The sequence below is a fragment of the Pyrgilauda ruficollis genome, unplaced genomic scaffold (assembly GCF_017590135.1).
Source record: "Pyrgilauda ruficollis isolate IOZ18807 unplaced genomic scaffold, ASM1759013v1 scaffold12, whole genome shotgun sequence".
Classification (NCBI taxonomy): Eukaryota; Metazoa; Chordata; class Aves; order Passeriformes; family Passeridae; genus Pyrgilauda; species Pyrgilauda ruficollis.
In genome coordinates this window covers 558,907-576,476 of record NW_024510321.1, presented here as the reverse complement: position 1 = coordinate 576,476, position 17,570 = coordinate 558,907, and the positions used below count along the sequence as shown (strand labels likewise).

The following is a 17,570-nucleotide window of genomic DNA, read 5'->3' as shown; positions in this document are numbered from 1 at the left end:
TTCCTTGAACACTTCCAGGGATGGTGTTGCTGGAGGCAGGAGGTGGGATCCTGACACTGTAATAAATGACTTTTTAAAATTATTATTCTATGCAGGGATTTTAATTTTTTTTTTCTGAATTCTTACCCTTTTTATTTTCTGCCAGAGCTATTTGGAAGAGTCATCTTTAATTAGCTTGGGAATTGTCTACATGAATTTCTGCAGAACTAGGCAGAAGGTGTTTATTTCTTTTCCGTGCATTTTTCACACATTTGATTGTTTCAAAGATTTTTTTGTTCCTTTTTTTTTTTTTTTTTTTTTTCTTTAAGCTGCTTTGTGACAGCCAGTCACCTTGGATTTTGTTTTCTTTTGAAATATTTCATTACTGTTTTGATGTGATTGTCCTCTAAGGAGCTTATCCTGTAACTTCCTAAATCCTTCAAATGAAACCAGGACAAGACTCTGGTTCCTTTACTTCCCTTGAACTCTTTTTTCCTTCCAAACATATTTCAGTTTCTCCATAACTGCATTTTGACCTAGATTTGTGATACCAGAATTTTCATACCACTTTGAGGCAATTACTTTGCAATGTTTGTTTTTGTTCTTTTAAAAAAATTATTATTGATTATCAACCCTGTTAATGGTACTATGACATCACAGAATCATGGAATTGTTAAGGTTGGAAAAGACCTTTAATCCCATTGAGTCCAACCACCAACCCAGCACCACCACCACGTTCATCACTAAACCATGTCCCTGAGTGTCACATCCACATTTTTTTTGAACACTTCCAGGGATGGTGACTCCATCACTGGAACTCCACTGCCTTTTCCAGTGCTTTATAATCCTTTCCATGGAAAAACTCATCCTAATATCCAATCTAAACCTCCCCTGTCACAGCTTGAGGCTGTTTCACCCTGTCAGTGTAAGGATCCAGCTTCTTTCTAGTCCTGGGTAAACTCCTAGTTGTGATATCCATTGGGAAGAACTGTAAGGATACAGATCCTAAAATTTCAGCTCTCAGATGAGGGAAAATAACAAGAAAAGGTGAGGCTCTCCATGGGCCTGTTTTGCTGCATGTGTCCATCACAGCTTGTGCTCAGTCCTTGCTTTTGGTTGCTGTGAAGGATCAGTTTCAGCTCTATCAATATGCAAACACAGGGGATTTATTTTGGAATAGTCACATTTATTTTTAAATAAACCACTGGTCAGATGGTGTGGGCATCAGGAGATTTTTGCTCTAACAGATCTTTTTTCCTGCTGCCAGTACAGTCATGTCTCTATCAAAACTTCATTATTGACAACATTAAAATAAATATGCATTTTTTTCCTCGGTCAGAGGCTCTCTTTGAGCCAAGAACATCTGAGATCTTAGCAAAGTAAAATACTCTTAGAAAAAAAAAAAATCTGAACATGAAAAATAAGAAAACCAGCAAAAATATAAAACCTTTCCCTTAAAACCAGCATTTGTCCATCCATAGGTGAGGACATTGTGATCTGTGATTGAAGATGAGGAGCCCAAAAGGCTGGAGGTGACCACACATGGCATCCTCTGTCCATCCCTCCTCCCTTCCCACCCTACAACTTCCGTGACTCCTCCCTTCCTGAGACTCAGCTCCTGGCCTCTCATCACTCCAAAGTCAAGCTGGAGGCAAAGGACCAAGATTATTTGCTTTTCATCACAGCTTCCAAAGTGCTTGTGCTGCTCACATGATCTTCTCTTTTAACTCTCTCATCCCAACAGCCCTCTTCACTCAGGAATTCATCAAATTCTACCAGATCTCTCCTGTACCACTTGACTTTAACCCTTCCTTCTCCTCTCCAAGGAGCACTGTGCTCACAGACACCTTAGGCTGGGAAATACTTTGTGGACACCTTTCCCTGGGGAATGTCATCTTAGTCCCTTTCTGCATCCCCTCTTTGTTGGAGAGGTCCAACAGCAGTTGAAAAGATGGGGAAAAATATGGAGAAATAAGTTTAAAAATGTATGATCTATTTGTCCCGTCTCCTGAGACTGGAGTAACTAATTTTTCTGTGCTCAGTCTTCCCCAGCTCCTTGCAGGCTCCAGATCCCCTCTCTAATTACCTTGTGAACACCTTCAAGTTCACAGAGGTTTTCTAGATATTCTCCTCTCTTTCCCACTTATCCAAAAAAGCACCAATCACAGATGCAATGTCCTGGGCAGTGTCCAGATGCCGCATCTCCCCATCCCTCTTTGCCCCAGCACCCCGTGGAAAGAGGACCAATCACTCCTGGCTACATCTTGGTGAGGCGCAGAACGTTGAGGCGCACGGGCAGGAACGTGGCACCGGAGGCGTACTGGATCTCCCGGAGAACCCCTTCCCACTTCTTCTGCTCCTCATCATACCTGGGGAGAGGCAGGCAGGCAGTGGTGAGGAAAGGTCTCCTCTCCCTCCCTCCAGCTGCTCTCCATTGGGGTGGGAGCCCACAGGAATCTGCATGGGGACTTTCAGCCCTGGCGTGCTCTGGTTTGGGGGACGTGGATATCAGCACTCAGTGGATATCAGTGCTCTTGCAGGGGAAGGGATATTTTTCTTCTGGGAATTGTGTTGATGGCACCAAGGTGGAACATCCATGGTGAAGGACAGCAGGATCCTGCTGAGGGTGCCAGAGCACTGAACTGAGGGACAGGAGCAGCCAACACTGCACTAGCAGCTGTCGCTAAGTGCTTTCTGCCCACTCCTCTTGCATGTAAGACTCTCTGCTTCCCAGCCCAGACTCTCTGCTTCCCAGCCCAGATTCTCTGCTTCCCAGCCCGAGCACTGGCTGTTCCCAGGGAGAGGAAGCATCGCACAGATGCTGCTCCACACCAAAGGGGAGTCTGGAACCTGCTCCAGGCAAAATGTCAACGCTCAACAAAGCCAAAGGAGAAAGTTTTCCCTGGTCTGTTTGTGTGTGAGGCTGGGAGAGGTCACTGAAGCACCAATGTGCCCTCCAGCACAGCACAGGGTGAACTTCCCAGACACCGAGTGCTGAGCCTGCACTCTGGTACTGGTGTGACAACCTCCGTCTCACACTGACGGCATAAAAAAACCCAGAAATTATCTATTTCACTACTAACATCCCTCCCACGCTCCCTTGGACAGCCCTGGGGAAGGTTGTCACCTCCAAACGTCGTTCAGCTCCGTCGGCACCAGCTCTCCCGACTCGGTCTCCACCGTGGCGAACCCCCCGAGCAGGTAGAGCACCCCAGACAGGCTGACCAGGCTGGCAGAGCTGCGCTCCTGGGGGAACTCAGTGAAGGTGTCCCACCTGCCACGCGAGAGAGGGGACAAGTTAGAGCGTCCTGGCCACCTCAAATCAAGATTGAACAACTGAGCTCACTAGGGACAGATCCAGTTGTGCAGGTCTAGGTGGGGTGGGACCATACCTGGCTGTTTTTAGGGAAACTGTTCCCATCATCATTGTTCAACTTTGTTTTGCTTTGGTTGTGTGGACCAGTTTGTCCCAGTGCTGGGGCAACAGCTGCAAGAGCCACCCGAACTCAGAGGGTTTGTTGTGTTGGGTGAAGCTCCAGGGAACCCAAGGATGGCACAGTGGGTGAAACCACTTTGAGGGCGAGCCTGAGATCATCCCCAGCACAACCACAGTGACTTTGGTGACACCCAGCTCTCTGAGGAACCATTGAACTCTAGAATGCCTTGGGTTGGAAGGGACCTTAAAGATTATCCAGTTCCAACTCCCCTACCCTGGGTGTATAAACTGGCAGAACTGACATCAGAAGCCACAAAAAAACTCCAGGATGGCTGGAAGTTGCTGAGCCTACTCCTTGTGTAACCACAACTCAGGACATACTTGTTGGTGGCAATGTCATAGACCTCCACCGAATTGGTCAAACCAGAGTCAGTGACACCAGCTGCCACGTAGATTTTGTCCTTGTGCACGGTGGCTCCGAACAAGGAGCGGGCGGTTTTCATGGGAGCCATTTCCTTCCACTCAAACTTGGCTGGGTTGTAGACACACATCTTCTTCAGGCACTTCCTGGAGAAAAATGAGAGGGAAAAGGAGCCTCAGTCGCCTGTCAAAGGGTGGTTTTGCCCTGCAGGGGCTTGGGGGTGTCTGTGGGGAAGAAGGTGGGGTCTCTAGGGAGGATTTTGCTCTTTCACAGCAGCATGAGTGGAGGAACACACCCCGTTTGTTGGGTGTACACACAAGGGTGTCCATGCCTGGAGTCACCACTTGTGTGTGTAACACATCCCCTCCTGCTGTGCCCACTTTGGATAGGAGTCCTGAGAGCTCAGCTTGGTGCTCACACACCTGGAAACAGGTCTAGACAGCCTCTTAGGGCCTCTCACAGCCATCAAAGCATTGATTTATTGCTCCTGATCCACTGCAGAATATCCTCAGTGGTGTTCCTGTCACCAGGTGGGCTGTGTGAGGATGTTCACACTTTCAGACCATAACCCTTCCCGAGGAGGACCAGTCCTTGCTGGATTGTGGAATGTTTCTCTGCAAACAGCCACATCTGTGCCCTGCAAGGCAGCCACTGTGATGCTCCTGAGAGAGGCTTTTCCTGCTGAGCTCATCTCCTGCAGGGGATGGGGTCAGGGTGGATGAGGTTTTTCCCTCCTGCTGCAAATACGTCTGGATTTGTCTATGGTGACCACTCTGCTCCACAAGCCCAAGACAGGACACCCTAAAAGTGAAGGGGCTTCTTGCTCTTCAATGCCTCTTCCAATCTGTGTGACATTTATTTTTTTGTGAGCAAAGGAGAGCAGAGAATGGTTTAATTTGGAAGGATCTTTAATTATCTCATTCCAACCCCCATGAGCAGGGCCCCCTTCCACTGGACCAGTTTCCCTCAAAGCCTACTCCAGCCTGCTTCCAGGGATGGGGCAATACATTCTCTTTCCTGTAAGGACACTGCCATCTTCCCGATGTCCCTGTTGGCCTCCCAAGGTTTTGGAAAGGGCTTCAGACACAAAAGTGAGTGGAAAGGATCCACATTTCCTATCCCATCCAGCCCTCCTTAAACCAGGCTGAGGAGGTACCAACTCTGCACTCCCACTGCTTTGGGGGATTGCCTCCTTGATTTTCTCTTGCTTTTTGACTTACTTGTCACTTCCTTTGCCCCCGATGATGTAGACAAGGTCCTTGTGTGACACCACTGCGTGGCCATAGACCGAGTAGGGAAGGGGATCAGCCTCACCCCACTTGAAGGACCTGGGTCAGGAAAAGATGGAAAGCAAAAGGAATTGTAGCTTGCTGGGTGACACCTAGAGGACACGGCATTTCCCAGACCTAGAGGTGAGCACAGGGTTGGACTCAGTCACAGAAACACAAGGTCTGCAATGGGGCAGGCTCAGATAATAAATATCTAATTATTCTAAAAATAACAATAATGATCCTAAAAATAATAATAATGATCTAAAAAAAGGATGACAGTGAAATAAGCAGAGTATTTATGCTAATATCCTTTATTTTCTTGAGGTCTTCAGATAGGGATAGGGAGCAATAATGACCCCTTGAACCTCTTTTTCTTCGAGCTGAGCCCCCCAAGTTCTTTCTGTTGCTCCTGGTGCTCCAGACCCTTCCCCAGCTCTGTTCCCTTCTTGGGGCTCACTCCAGCCCCTCAATGTCCTTCTTGTCATGAGAGGTCCAAAACTGGATGCAGGATTTGAGGTGCAGCCTCACAGAGCCCAGCACAAAGGAAGAAACATTTCCCTGGTCCTGCTGATAATCCAGGATGCCACTGGCCCTCTTGGCCACCTGGACACACAGCTGGCTCATGTTCAGCCATGTTCAATCAGAATAATATCAACCCAAATCAAACCAGAGATAAAATGGTGCTGATCACATCTCTACCAGCTTCAAACTGATACTCAAACCACCCCCAGACACTTAGCGGGGGCAGACAAATTATTTCCCAGAGTCTGCAGGGGCAGATAAATGCCCTGCTCTGTGGGAATGGAACTGGTTTCAAATCTCTGCCTACAAAACAGACTTGGAAGCACACAAATCTAAATATAGACCAAACAAAGGCTTGTTGATGCCTGCTGCTCTGTCTCTTTGGGGCAGAGAGCAGCAGGCTTTGGACGTTTCTGTCTCCTGAGAGAAGAACAGGATGGTGCCTTTTAATAAAGCTCATGAGCTAGCATGGGTCAGAGCCCATTGTCCAAAAATAATTGGATATTAAGCCTGATATCAATCAGGATGAGCCATTCTGCGACACATCTGAAAAATTTAAAAACAAGCTTTTCTGTTCAAACCTCTTTTGGTGAGACCACAGTGAATGTCACTGATCCTTTAATCAATGGACAAGAGCAGAGGATTTAGCAGAAGAAAAAAAACACCTCTGTATGTGTCTCACATGAACATCTACTAACACCAGTCCCAGATAACAAAATATCCCCATAAAGGCTTCCCTCTCCAGGAGGCTCAATAAAGGGAGCAGCTGGGGTGAGGCAGCTCAGATCCCCAGGGCACAGCTTGAGGACAGTCCCAGCATCCTCATACAGAGTTCAAGCCCTTCTCCCAAACCTTTTGACCCCTGGAGAGCTGGAATCACTTTGCACGGTAGCTGCTCCAGCTTCTCCTCCAAGCCCCCTCCACCCCACACTCACAGTGGACACTCACAGCCGGTCGTAGCACAGGACTGAATCCAAGGTCTTCTCCCCCTCCTTCAGTTCCTTCCCTCCAACCACAAAAATTGAGTTTTCTGCCTCCCCCAGGCCGAAGAGGCAGCGAGGGGAGGGCAGGGGGGGCATCCCCAGCCAGTCTGCATCCAGATGGTCATACTGGAAAGGAACATGTGGTCATTAGTTTGTGTCCATTTGTTTAGCAAAAGTCAGGGTCCAGAGGTGGAGGACAAAGTGTGTTCCCATGTGCAGCTCGGTCACTCCAGCAGCAATGCCCCTGTGGCTGTGCCTTTGTTGTCTGGAGCAGGATGGGAGCTCTGAGGGCAAACCCAAGTCACAATTTTTGTGATAAACCTTTTATGACAAGGCATAAGAGCAGAGATGGGTCTGCAGCAACATGTTCTGCTCTATTCATCAAAGCCTGGACTTTATAGAATCACACTAAATTTGGGAAATAGCTCTGAGATCATTGGGTCCAACCTTTGACCCGTCACCTCCTTGTCAATTCCGTGGCACTGAGTGCCACTTCAGGTCATTTCTTGAACACCTCTAGGGATGATGACTCCACCACTTCCCTGGGCAGCCCATTTCTATGCCTGACCACCTTTCCAGTAGAAATATTCTTCATGATGTCCAACCTGAACCTCCCTTGGTGCAGCCTCAGGCCTTGTCCTCTCATCCTGTCACTGGTTTCCTGGGAGAAGAGGCCAACCCCACCTGGCTCCTTTCAGGGAGTTGTGGAGTGATAAGCTCTCTCCTGAGTCTCCTCTTCTAACCTGGAACAAGCTTGGTCATCTTTGGGTGAAAGACTTACAATGGATCATTCCTGGGACTGGAGGAATGGAAGCATTTCAATCCTAGACATTTTCCTGAACCTTTTCATGCACAGAACACCTCACAGTATTTCATCCTGGCATTTTCCATCTCTGCCAGGTAACAGGGTGCTGCCAGCAATGTTGGCTACACAGATAAAGTGTGCCAGACCCATATGACACGTGAGCAGGCTGCTGGATCAGATCACCAAATCCTTGGACATCTGTAGATCAAGGCATTGCCTCGTCTCCCACCCGGAAAAAAAAAATTTAAAAAAAGGAAAAATTCTTAGTCTGAAGACTCTGAGCACTGTGGCTTAATGGGAACTGGGGGAAAATATTATTATAGCTTGATAGAGGAGGGAGGGATGTCTTGCAGCCAGTTTTGTGGGACTGCAGGATGAAGCGCTCTGCAAACAGCCACATCTGTGCCCTGCAAGGCAGCCACTGTGATGCTCCTGAGAGAGGCTTTTCCTGCTGAGCTCATCTCCTGCAGGGGATGGGGTCAGGGTGGATGAGGTTTTTCCCTCCTGCTGCAAATACATGTCTGGATTTGTCTATGGTGACCACTCTGCTCCACAAGCCCAAGACAGGACACCCTAAAAGTGAAGGGGCTTCTTGCTCTTCAATGCCTCTTCCAATCTGTGTGACATTTATTTTTTTGTGAGCAAAGGAGAGCAGAGAATGGTTTAATTTGGAAGGATCTTTAATTATCTCATTCCAACCCCCATGAGCAGGGCCCCCTTCCACTGGACCAGTTTCCCTCAAAGCCTACTCCAGCCTGCTTCCAGGGATGGGGCAATACATTCTCTTTCCTGTAAGGACACTGCCATCTTCCCGATGTCCCTGTTGGCCTCCCAAGGTTTTGGAAAGGGCTTCAGACACAAAAGTGAGTGGAAAGGATCCACATTTCCTATCCCATCCAGCCCTCCTTAAACCAGGCTGAGGAGGTACCAACTCTGCACTCCCCCTGCTTTGGGGGATTGCCTCGTTGATTTTCTCTTGCCACTGCGTGGCCATAGACCGAGTAGGGAAGGGGATCAGCCTCACCCCACTTGAAGGACCTGGGTCAGGAAAAGATGGAAAGCAAAAGGAATTGTAGCTTGCTGGGTGACACCTAGAGGACACGGCATTTCCCAGACCTAGAGGTGAGCACAGGGTTGGACTCAGTCACAGAAACACAAGGTCTGCAATGGGGCAGGCTCAGATAATAAATATCTAATTATTCTAAAAATAATAATAATGATCCTAAAAATAATAATGATCTAAAAAAAGGATGACAGTGAAATAAGCAGAGTATTTATGCTAATATCCTTTATTTTCTTGAGGTCTTCAGATAGGGATAGGGAGCAATAATGACCCCTTGAACCTCTTTTTCTTCGAGCTGAGCCCCCCAAGTTATTTCTGTTGCTCCTGGTGCTCCAGACCCTTCCCCATCTCTGTTCCCTTCTTGGGGCTCACTCCAGCCCCTCAATGTCCTTCTTGTCATGAGAGGTCCAAAACTGGATGCAGGATTTGAGGTGCAGCCTCACAGAGCCCAGCACAAAGGAAGAAACATTTCCCTGGTCCTGCTGATAATCCAGGATGCCACTGGCCCTCTTGGCCACCTGGACACACAGCTGGCTCATGTTCAGCCATGTTCAATCAGAATAATATCAACCCAAATCAAACCAGAGATAAAATGGTGCTGATCACATCTCTACCAGCTTCAAACTGATACTCAAACCACCCCCAGACACTTAGCGGGGGCAGACAAATTATTTCCCAGAGTCTGCAGGGGCAGATAAATGCCCTGCTCTGTGGGAATGGAACTGGTTTCAAATCTCTGCCTACAAAACAGAGTTGGAAGCACACACATCTAAATATAGACCAAGCAAAGGCTTGTTGATGCCTGCTGCTCTGTCTCTTTGGGGCAGAGAGCAGCAGGCTTTGGACGTTTCTGTCTCCTGAGAGAAGAACAGGATGGTGCCTTTTAATAAAGCTCATGAGCTAGCATGGGTCAGAGCCCATTGTCCAAAAATAATTGGATATTAAGCCTGATATCAATCAGGATGAGCCATTCTGCGACACATCTGAAAAATTTAAAAACAAGCTTTTCTGTTCAAACCTCTTTTGGTGAGACCACAGTGAATGTCACTGATCCTTTAATCAATGGACAAGAGCAGAGGATTTAGCAGAAGAAAAAAAACACCTCTGTATGTGTCTCACATGAACATCTACTAACACCAGTCCCAGATAACAAAATATCCCCATAAAGGCTTCCCTCTCCAGGAGGCTCAATAAAGGGAGCAGCTGGGCTGAGGCAGCTCAGATCCCCAGGGCACAGCTCGAGGACAGTCCCAGCATCCTCATACAGAGTTCAAGCCCTTCTCCCAAACCTTTTGACCCCTGGAGAGCTGGAATCACTTTGCACGGTAGCTGCTCCAGCTTCTCCTCCAAGCCCCCTCCACCCCACACTCACAGTGGACACTCACAGCCGGTCGTAGCACAGGACTGAATCCAAGGTCTTCTCCCCCTCCTTCAGTTCCTTCCCTCCAACCACAAAAATTGAGTTTTCTGCCTCCCCCAGGCCGAAGAGGCAGCGAGGGGAGGGCAGGGGGGGCATCCCCAGCCAGTCTGCGTCCAGATGGTCGTACTGGAAGGGAACATGTGGTCATTAGTGTGTGTCCATTTGTTTAGCAAAAGTCAGGGTCCAGAGGTGGAGGACAAAGTGTGTTCCCATGTGCAGCTCGGTCACTCCAGCAGCAATGCTCCTGTGGCTGTGCCTTTGTTGTCTGGAGCCGGATGGGAGATCTGAGAGCAAACCCAAGTAAAAATTTGTGTGATAAACCTTTTATGACAAGGCATAAGAGCAGAGATGGGTCTGCAGCAACATGTTCTGCTCTATTCATCAAAGCCTGGACTTTATAGAATCACACTAAATTTGGGAAATAGCTCTGAGATCATTGGGTCCAACCTTTGACCCGTCACCTCCTTGTCAATTCCGTGGCACTGAGTGCCACTTCAGGTCATTTCTTGAACACCTCTAGGGATGATGACTCCACCACTTCCCTGGGCAGCCCATTTCTATGCCTGACCACCTTTCCAGTAGAAATATTCTTCATGATGACATGAACATCTACTAACACCAGTCCCAGATAACAAAATATCCCCATAAAGGCTTCCCTCTCCAGGAGGCTCAATAAAGGGAGCAGCTGGGCTGAGGCAGCTCAGATCCCCAGGGCACAGCTCGAGGACAGTCCCAGCATCCTCATACAGAGTTCAAGCCCTTCTCCCAAACCTTTTGACCCCTGGAGAGCTGGAATCACTTTGCACGGCAGCTGCTCCAGCTTCTCCTCCAAGCCCCCTCCACCCCACACTCACAGTGGACACTCACAGCCGGTCGTAGCACAGGACTGAATCCAAGGTCTTCTCCCCCTCCTTCAGTTCCTTCCCTCCAACCACAAAAATTGAGTTTTCTGCCTCCCCCAGGCCGAAGAGGCAGCGAGGGGAGGGCAGGGGGGGCATCCCCAGCCAGTCTGCGTCCAGATGGTCGTACTGGAAGGGAACATGTGGTCATTAGTGTGTGTCCATTTGTTTAGCAAAAGTCAGGGTCCAGAGGTGGAGGACAAAGTGTGTTCCCATGTGCAGCTCGGTCACTCCAGCAGCAATGCTCCTGTGGCTGTGCCTTTGTTGTCTGGAGCCGGATGGGAGATCTGAGAGCAAACCCAAGTAAAAATTTGTGTGATAAACCTTTTATGACAAGGCATAAGAGCAGAGATGGGTCTGCAGCAACATGTTCTGCTCTATTCATCAAAGCCTGGACTTTATAGAATCACACTAAATTTGGGAAATAGCTCTGAGATCATTGGGTCCAACCTTTGACCCGTCACCTCCTTGTCAATTCCGTGGCACTGAGTGCCACTTCAGGTCATTTCTTGAACACCTCTAGGGATGATGACTCCACCACTTCCCTGGGCAGCCCATTTCTATGCCTGACCACCTTTCCAGTAGAAACATTCTTCATGATGTCCAACCTGAACCTCCCTTGGTGCAGCCTCAGGCCTTGTCCTCTCATCCTGTCACTGGTTTCCTGGGAGAAGAGGCCAACCCCACCTGGCTCCTTTCAGGGAGTTGTGGAGTGATAAGCTCTCTCCTGAGTCTCCTCTTCTAACCTGGAACAAGCTTGGTCATCTTTGGGTGAAAGACTTACAATGGATCATTCCTGGGACTGGAGGAATGGAAGCATTTCAATCCTAGACATTTTCCTGAACCTTTTCATGCACAGAACACCTCACAGTATTTCATCCTGGCATTTTCCATCTCTGCCAGGTAACAGGGTGCTGCCAGCAATGTTGGCTACACAGATAAAGTGTGCCAGACCCATCTGACATGTGAGCAGGCTGCTGGATCAGATCACCAAATCCTTGGACATCTGTAGATCAAAGCATTTCCTTGTCTTCCACACGGAAAAAAAAAATTTAAAAAAAGGAAAAATTCTTAGTCTGAAGACTCTGAGCACTGTGGCTTAATGGGAACTGGGGGAAAATATTGTTATAGCTTGATAGAGGAGGGAGGGATGTCTTGCAGCCAGTTTTGTGGGACTGCAGGATGAAGCTGTGACGCAGCACTGCCTGGAGCATTGTTTGCCTTGGCTCAGGCCAAGGAGCTTCAGCCTGATGGGTTGGCTCCAAAGACTCGCCCTCAGCTGGGTGCCTGTGGTTTTTGTCCCTTTGTAAGCTGTGGTCCACACATGTGTTATTTATAGTGCAACCCTGAGCAGTTCAGTCATCGGGATAGTTCCTGCTTCTTGATGGATTCAGCATTGTTTTGGAGTCATAAATCTTGCAAGTGACAAAGAAAGGATACCCTTTTCCATCTGAAATGTCAATGGAATAATTTTGCTCCTGCCAAAATCTGCAAGGCCCCTGGGATTTATCAGCATTTTTTTATTTTGGTGCCTGTCCTTAAATCTAAATTATCCCTGACCTAATGCACCTGGCTTCAGCAGGGGGGATTTGAAATTTGGGGGGATAGAAAGACTCAAAAGGTGTAGGGAGGTGTGGCACAGTGGCCTGTCATAGACCTGCATGTCTAAATGTGTCATTTGAGCTGAAAAAAAGGGCTCAAAACCTCTCTTGCTCATACAGCAACTGTGAGCTACATAATGACATTGGTGCAATTAATTAAACATTTGCAAACTGATGGCACTCCCCAGTCCCAGGGTTTGTCTGATTCTCCCAAGCACAAGTGATGTGGTGATATGGTGTGAAGAGACCCTTCCTGTGGGGAAGAGCTGAAACTGGCCCCACGGTGCCACTGAGGCTCTTGCCACTGAGTCAGTGGCAAACTGGGAGCTGAATAGAGAAATCTTGCTGTTTGCAGCTCAGAACCACAGAGTGCTTGGGAGAAGGACCACCAAATGTTTTTCATCCAACCCACGTGTTCAAAGAGGCACAGATTTGGAGTCAGAGCAGTTTCCCAGGGCTTTGTGCAGTCAAATATTGAACGCTTCCAAGGATGCTGCCCCACCCCTGGAAGTGTTCAAGGCCAAGTTGGATGGAGCTCTGAGCAGCCTGGTCTAGTGGAAGGTGTGCCTGCTCATGGCAGGGGTTTGGAACTAGGTGATCTTCAAGGTCCCTCTCAAGATTCCATAGAATGGCCTCCCAGGCCTTTCTATGATTCTGTGGAGGTTCTGTGACCTCTCTGGACCCTGCTCCCCCTCTGCTGGGAAGATTGATCTTTAGGCACAGGTTTGTGCTGAATGCATTGGCCTGCTCTTCACAGGTGACTGATGGGGTTGCCCACACCTCTGTCATCACGGATTGCCCAGTGTGAAAGGCTGCATCTCAAACAGGACACCCCCAGCAACTTCCTCAGCTTCCCCACTCCCTCCTGCTCTATGGGGCTGGGGTTTCTTCCTCCTGGCTTCTCATTCTCTGGACTCCACCTGGCCTGCACAACCCCTGCCCCTTTCCAGGTGAGGACAAGCCTGGTCCCTGCAGGATGTGCAGCCCTACTGATGAGGGCAGTGAGTCAAGGCAGGGATCAGGGCTCTGTGTCTCAGCTAGGCAACCAGCCTCATTTTATCCTTTCTGCCTGGAGATGTTATTGTTTTCCCCAGAAGATGTGAGCCTGAGACACGTTTTTGTTCCTTCCCAGAAGATTTGAGACATGGAGAGGAACAAAAAAAAAAGGATTTCTGGGTATGGGAGGAAGAATAGAGGATTTACTGGATTCCTTGGGGTCAGCAAGAAGGGCAGGCGCCTTGTGTTAGCTGTCTACAGAGAAAGAAATCTGGGCTGCAGCCCAGGCTGGGGCTCACATTGCCTGCACAGCTCAATCCAGTCACAGCTGGGTCACTGCTGAGTTAGAGCAGCCACTTTCCCTGAGGGGTATCCCCAAAGAAAGCTCGTGGTGATTTCCCCCTCTCAGGGTGGAAATGGCTGAGGCAGAGACTCTGAGCTGGACCAAGCCCATCTCCAGGGGCAGGAGGAGCACTGGGAATGGGGCACGTGTGGGGAGGCAGGGACATGCCCTGTGTCCTTGGGGTGTTTGCTCTGTGGCTGCAGCTGCTGCTGCTCCTTTTTCAGCACCTGCCAGCGTCACCCGTGGGTTTTCCTGGGGTTCATAACCACGGAAGGCAGGGGATGCAAAGCAGAACCTGGGTCTGATGCCACAAACCTCCCAGTTTGTGAACCCTGTGGCAGCCAGGGCTGGGCCAAATTCACTGTTCTAAGCAATCCTCTCCTCAGGATTTGGATCAGGATGACTCATTCCTATTTCCTACTCCTTCAAATCTTCTTCCTCAACTACCACAACCATCCCTCAGTGGTATCTGCCTCAAAAATAAAGGGAGAAGAATCTCCAGTAAAGCAACCCAGATCATTCTCCTTCGTTTACAACTTTCACTTTAACATCACGTAACAACAAATATTATGGGATTTGCATGGAAGCTAAAGCTTGGTGATGTTCCCAAATGCCAAAGAAACAAAAGAAAGATAAAGGTAGTACCTGTAGGAAGTAGGAGCTCATGGGATCCTCTTTGTTGTCCTCGTTGTAGTACAGTCCTCCAACGATGAAGATCTGATTCTCTTTGGTCACCAGACTGACGTGGTTCTTTGGGATTTGAGTAGACAGGGAGGCAAAATAGCACTCGTTGGCATTGGGGTCGTAGGCCACTGCTCCACTGTCGCTCACCATGAAAATAAGGTCCTGGAGGAACATCCCGAAGCGCATCGTGTCATTCAAGATCCCAGGCAGAGCATCCTCCTCTGCATCTTCCCCCTCATCTACAGCTCCATTGACAACATTCTCCTTCCCTTGATTCTCACTGTTCTTCTTCACTTTCTTCTTCTTCACCACGGTGAATTTGCCTTTCTGGGCGTCCTTCACCATCTGCAGCTTCTTGAGCAGCTCCGGGCTGGACTTGACCACGGCGTGCTTCTCCACGTGGTCCCTGATGTAGTCGTCGGGCATGAGGCGGAAGCGGATGCTCTCGAAGATGACGGGCAAGGCCTTCTGCCGGCTCTCCCGCTCCTTGGTCCCCACCCACTTCATCACCACCTCAAAGACGCTCTCCTCCTTCTCCACGTTGAGGGAGTCGCTGGAGATGATGGCAATCAGCTCGTCGGGGGAGAGCTGGTAGAACTCCCCGTCCCGGGAGACCAGCGCGAAGCGGTCGCAGATGAAATCCCGGGCAGCCACGGCCAGCCGGGCGCAGTCCAGCATCAATCCCAGCCGGAAGATGGCCAGGCAGTTGCTGAGGCAGAGCCTCTTCTGCAGGAAGGACACGCACACGGTGAAGATGGAGGGGATCTGGAACATGTTGGCCACAGAGAAGATGTCCTGCACGTTCTGCTCGGTGATCTCCAGCTCGGAGGTGTAGATGTAATGGAGGATCTTGCCCATGACGTCTGGGTCGACATCTTCCAAGCTGACCTCCCTCTTCTTGCTCTCTTCCATGTCTGAGAGGAACATGGCCCGGAAATACGGGCTGCAGGCTGCCAGCACCAGCCGATGGCAGGGAAACTCCTTCCCTTTCACTTTCAAAACACAGTCCAGAAACTTATTGTGGTCCAGCATGTCTTTGAGTCCATCCTGGAGAAGAGTTTGCTGGTAGAGACGCAATTCTTCCACTTGATCAAGAGGCAAACCCATGGTGATGAGTAACCGCTCGTTCTTTGCCCCAATCCTTCTTTTATGGATAAATATTGGTGGCTATACCTAAACCTGAGCAAAGAAACTTGCCCAAAGCAGAGCTCACTGCCTCAGGAGCTTCCAGACCGCTGGCACACTGGGAATGTGAAACGCTCGCTATGCTCCCAGCTGTCTGTGCACTTCAGTTTCCAGCTCGGGGCTTTATATATAGACACAGCATGGCAGAGCTTAAGGAATCCATACTGCAGCATGTGTAAGCCGATCACCCTTTAATATGACACATTGGACAAGGAGGAGGGGAGGGGGGCCGGGGGAACAGCTGTAATTCCAGCCTCAGTAATTCAGGAAGGGTCTGTCAGCTCGTGAGTCACCGCGGGGAGGTTTGGCTGCTGTGACGCCACAGGGGACACGTGCCACCCATGGCCTTGGGAAGAGGCCTCTGGGTGAATCTAACAGCCCAATCTGCCTTTTGGATCATGGGTGGAAAGGCTGGGGTTTCCTCCTGATGATGCTAAATGGGCTCCTCTGAAAGTGCTGGACTTTCAGCTGTGCTAAAAATAGGCCATGAAGTCAAAGCTGGAAGGATGTGCTAAAGGAGGGTCTTGTGTGGGCTTTATGGCATCCCCAGCTCCAGCCAGCTCCCACCCAGGGCTGCTTTGCTGCACAGGTTTGTCCTTTATTCTCCTCTGGAGTCACTTTTCAGGGATCTGGAAAGGGGTGAGAAATGGAGATAGAGTTGTTTATTTACAGCCCTGTATGGGATACGAGATCTGTGCTGGAAGTTCCTTTAAAATCCTCACTAAAGCAGGAGACTTGAGGACTGTGGGAGAGGAATGGCTCTTTTTCCCTGCAGTAGGTGGTGGAGTCACCATCCCTGGAGGCGTTAAGGAAAGACTGGACACAGCACTCAGGGCCATGGTCTGGTTCAATCACAGGCTGGAGTCAACCCCAGAGCTCCTTTCCAGCCTCACTGATTCTGTGACTCTGCCATACATGCAAATGTATGGCACCTTGAAAAGAAAAAAAAGAAATCCATCCTTTCCAGATCCTGGTGACAGAGAGAGTGTCTGAGGCAGAACAGAAGTAAAGGAAATGCAATGGTGGGCTTCAACTCACAGATTAAGACATCTAAACACAAATACCTTCTAGTAAATTGAGGGTCTCCTGCTCAGGCCTTCTGGTTCATCACTCCCCTCTGTGAAGTCTAGAGGCACAGCAGGACAACCTGCCTGGCCTGGAGCTGATGCTCCAGAGTGGCTGAGCTCTCCAGCAGCTCTTGTGTCCTGCTTGCCTAGCCATGGATGTCCAGGAAGTCCCCTGGGTCCCCAAATGGCCAGTCCAGGTCCAGCTATTCCCACGGAGCTCACAAAGAAGCAAATTAGTTTTGACAGACATGGGCGAGCAGAGTAGCTATAATTATTTATACCCATAGTAAAACTTGCACATGAATCTGTTTTATCTCTTGCTGTGGACCCTCTGGGCTGTCTGACACTCAGTGATGGCACAGATTTAATTAACGATTTAATTAAGTCTATGAAAAAATATTAGCCATTATTCTTGGTGTATTTAAAGCCACACAACCCCTTACCCTGGCAGGAATGTGTTTGTAAAAATTGCCATGATGGTGATCTCTAGAAGAGGGAGGGAGCTACACCAGTATGAAGCCCTTCTGAACTGGTGTGGTTCCAGCAGCACCTGGGAGGTACCAATACAGCAGGGAAATAATCACAAGCTGTTTTCAGAGCTCACATCATGAGCTCTGCTGTGCTGCTCATCTGGGACAGGATCAAGCTCCGAGCGTTGAACTGGGTTGAACTTCAGGAATCTTTGCTCCCTGACATCTGGGGCTGGACACCCCCACCCTCCCCTCTCTGCCCCCTCTGCATCAGCTCTGTGCCCTCCCAAGTTTAATCCTGTGTTGTTGTGCCACCAGCTGGGATTTCCCCCCTCCCTCTGCCTTTAATCTCCCTTGAGCCCTGCCTCTTTTTCCTTTTCGTTGTGCTGCCATCTGAGTTTTGCTTCCTTATCCCCCACGCCACG

At 49.2% G+C, this 17,570-nt stretch overlaps 1 protein-coding gene across 1 annotated transcript; it reads right to left on the bottom strand.

Moving 5' to 3' along the window:
• Positions 1-1,144: 1,144 nt before the first annotated feature.
• KLHL40 (kelch like family member 40) lies at positions 1,145-15,732 on the bottom strand. Its single transcript, XM_041487175.1, has 6 exons — positions 14,385-15,732; positions 10,768-10,928; positions 5,057-5,164; positions 3,797-3,982; positions 3,107-3,253; positions 1,145-2,348 (listed from the first exon to the last, which is right to left on the bottom strand). The coding sequence occupies exons 1-6, from the start codon at positions 15,528-15,530 to the stop codon at positions 2,237-2,239; spliced, it is 1,860 nt and encodes a 619-aa protein (XP_041343109.1). The 5' UTR covers positions 15,531-15,732; the 3' UTR covers positions 1,145-2,236.
• Positions 15,733-17,570: the final 1,838 nt, after the last annotated feature.

What these genes read in the sequence shown, in the direction of transcription:
- KLHL40 (XM_041487175.1), bottom strand. Translation starts at nt 15,530, where the DNA reads ATGGGTTTGCCTCTTGATCAAGTGGAAGAATTGCGTCTCTACCAGCAA. An exon ending in TGAGCTCCTACTTCCTACAG is followed by an intron (nt 10,929 to 14,384) that starts GTACTACCTTTA and finishes GTTCCCTTCCAG; the next exon opens with TACGACCATCTGGACGCAGA. An exon ending in GGGGGCAAAGGAAGTGACAA is followed by an intron (nt 3,983 to 5,056) that starts GTAAGTCAAAAA and finishes ATTTTTCTCCAG; the next exon opens with GAAGTGCCTGAAGAAGATGT.